At 33.6% G+C, this 3,055-nt stretch overlaps 1 protein-coding gene across 1 annotated transcript; it reads right to left on the bottom strand.

The window, feature by feature from the left end:
• Positions 1-1,118: 1,118 nt before the first annotated feature.
• Positions 1,119-2,524, bottom strand: LOC131074022 (cysteine-rich and transmembrane domain-containing protein WIH2). The gene is made up of 3 exons (XM_058010574.1): positions 2,409-2,524; positions 1,663-1,798; positions 1,119-1,347 (listed from the first exon to the last, which is right to left on the bottom strand). The coding sequence occupies exons 1-3, from the start codon at positions 2,458-2,460 to the stop codon at positions 1,293-1,295; spliced, it is 243 nt and encodes an 80-aa protein (XP_057866557.1). The 5' UTR covers positions 2,461-2,524; the 3' UTR covers positions 1,119-1,292.
• Positions 2,525-3,055: the final 531 nt, after the last annotated feature.

The following is a 3,055-nucleotide window of genomic DNA, read 5'->3' as shown; positions in this document are numbered from 1 at the left end:
ATGTTTTTCTTTAATTGATTAGGAGTTGAAGTTATAAATACTTTTGACTGGAGCTATGAATCTGAAGACACATTTTTTAGGAACCTCATCCCCACAATTGTTTTGTATTAACACCCTTATATCTCGTTTACCATCCTCCACTCCTTATCACTCCACTCTTCTTCTTATCTCTCCGCTCTTCTTCTTATCTCTCAACTTTGCTCCAAACTGATCCACAAGGCTCTCAGCCTCCTTTTTCTCCCATCACCTCATCTCCTCTGCTGTGTCTCCCACCTCCCATCTCTTGACTCACCTCCAGAGCTACCCGTCCATTCCTGTCGAGTCATTTATCTCCTGCATTAATGTGGGAATCTCTCTGTCCATTAATTACAAGTGGGAATCTCTCTGTCCACTCTCAGAAAATATTTTTGGAAAACCACATGTAATAAAAGAGTAGAAATATTTTTAAAATTATAAATTTATGGCTATTTGTATTTTATCTTATAACTATTAATTAAAAAAAAATATAAAATATTCTTTTCTTTAATCTAAGAAAGTAAATGTTGATTAAAAAAAATGCATTTTGTAAATTAATATCACTGTAAATCTCCACTAACATTCTCAGAAAATATTTTTATAACTATTAACTTAAAAGATTAAATAATATTGTTTATTCATTTACATTGAAATGAAGAACATGTTTATACAAAGAAGACACTTAATTCACATATAATATTTTTATTGTAATCCTCAAAACAAACCAAAATTTTCATCTCCAATATTATATTTGAACTATTTAATTTGAATTCAATATTTGTGTTCACCACTGTCCAGAATGATCAAATTCAATAAATGGAAGACTATAAATTTGTTATCATTATTGTAAAAAGAAAAATCACTTTATATCCACTGGGTAAATTTTAAATTTAAGTTGTGGGTTGTGGTACTGTTTGCTTTGTCATTCAAGCATTTTATTTATGCTGGCAAGATATAATACTCTGCAAAGCATGCATAGATCATGGCATCTACATACAATTCTTATCAATACAATTGCTACAGATTGTCCAACAGAAAGCCACGCTCTTAGAATTATATTTTGTTTATTAAACATATGTTGGAAATAAACCAAATTCCCACAATCCATGAATATGACTATAGTAGTACAGATCCAAGGCAAAGCAGTACAGAGATTGAATCTTGACCCACACAAAACAGAGCAATATAAATATTGAGTTTTGAGCCACACAAAGCTACACCATAATATCCAGATAATGTCATCTTAGCAGACCCACAAGCCTTGCAGATCACTGTCCCTAAAAGCAGCAACAGCATTCTTCCAACACGCAGCAGCAGCACAGGGCAGCACAACTGCATAAAACAACAGAGAATATAATTATTCACATTTGTAGTAAATATGGTACAACAATATATTTCTCATTACATTCATTACTTCAATGATCTATTTCTCCCAAGCAATAATTGGATGATGTTTGCTATAGAAAGAAGTGATTCGAGGTAAATCTCCCAAACAGTAGATTCCCTTTTTTATTGAATTAATTAACTAAGATAGGATAAAGCCCCTCAACATCCAGAACACAGTAAGAACTTAGAAATCATAGTACTAACTTACTTGTCCATTGAACATGACCAAAAATAAAGCATTAATTAATATTGAGAACTCACCATCCCTTCCAAAAGCCATCTTCTCTAGATTGTGTTTGAGGTGGAGGTGGGGGTCCTCCTTGGGGAGGGTAACCCTCCTGAGGATACCCAGCTGGAGGATAGCCCTGTGGTGGTGGAGGATAAGCCTGTGGATACCCTGTTCATATTAGAAAACAAAGAATCAGCTTAATATGGTTATTAGGATTCAGCTGTGTATGTTTAATCAAATTCATTGATTCATATTTATAAAAATGAATAGCCCATCCATCACTCATTACATCTAGATCAATTAAATTTGATTATTCTATGATGTCCAGAGATTATTTCTCCCTCTTAATTACTATAGCCTCCTACCCATCTGTTGGGAGATCGATTCGATAGAATATGGATTGATTCTAAAACATGAACCCGTTTCTCATAAGAAAAGATACATGGTCCATATAACACTTTTTACATCTTAATCATTATATTTGATTAATTTACAATGTGGAAAGATTATTTCTTGCTGTCCCACCCATCTTGTTGAGAGATCAATTCAATGGAATATAGATTGATTCTACAACATTGAAAGATGAATAATCTTGACAACAATATCATTATTGACAGACTACCCTAAATACCTTCTACTTATAAATAACCTTCATATAATTGTTATCAGAAAACCAGACACCCACTGTTATTGAATGTTTCAAAAACATCCCAAATGACAACAGAAAAGATTCAAAACTCCCCAAAAAACTTGAGAATGAGACACGAATGAGAATTACCTTGTGGAGGAGGATTGGCAATAGGAGCTTGCTGTTGATTGTAGTAACTCATTTCTCAGAAAACTAAAGAAACAAGAAACAAAACCTGCAAATGATAGGCGTCTTCTCACAACGAAATGAAATTCAAATGACTGTTGTGGAAAGGCTATGTATCGAGTTAGTTATTTATATTGTGTAAGGATGTTTCGGGAGAAGTAGAAGTTTCCTGGTAAACGACAACATTTTGTCAATTCGTGATGGCCGACTATATTCGTTTAGGCGCCGGTGTTGGTAGCTATATCGAGTAGCGTGGATAATGACGGACAAATCATTTAATAAGCAATATATTAATTTACGCGTGTCTTTGCATTGCTTTCATTTACGTCACTGTCAAACTTACTCTCATTTCCATTCTCACAAGTTGCGAGTAGCCTTTTATGAATTTCTATTAAGGGAAAGTTTGAAGATTTCCTTTAATAACGAGTCTGTAATGTCTGTAAGTTTCATCTCTCTATAAGATATACGACGTTGCGCTGTTTTCTTTCCTATATATATTTATATGTACATGACGTTGCTAAAGGTGGTCAATTATTTTTTGATTGATAAAGAAAGAATAAAAGTGGTGAAATTTGCAGTGGTCAAGTGTTGCAGGTTGGACAAACGCCAGC

The sequence above is a fragment of the Cryptomeria japonica genome, chromosome 4 (assembly GCF_030272615.1).
Source record: "Cryptomeria japonica chromosome 4, Sugi_1.0, whole genome shotgun sequence".
NCBI classification, from domain to species: domain Eukaryota; kingdom Viridiplantae; phylum Streptophyta; class Pinopsida; order Cupressales; family Cupressaceae; genus Cryptomeria; species Cryptomeria japonica.
The sequence above is the reverse complement of the archived record's forward strand: the minus strand, read 5'-3'. Positions and strand labels throughout refer to the sequence as shown.

Excerpts from the sequence above, each read along its gene's own strand:
- LOC131074022 (XM_058010574.1), bottom strand. The coding sequence starts at position 2,460 with ATGAGTTACTACAATCAACAGCAAGCTCCTATTGCCAATCCTCCTCCA. Across the intron at positions 1,799-2,408 it reads TGCCAATCCTCCTCCACAAG|GGTATCCACAGGCTTATCCT; the intron begins GTAATTCTCATT and ends TAATATGAACAG. Across the intron at positions 1,348-1,662 it reads GATGGCTTTTGGAAGGGATG|TTGTGCTGCCCTGTGCTGCT; the intron begins GTGAGTTCTCAA and ends TGTTTTATGCAG.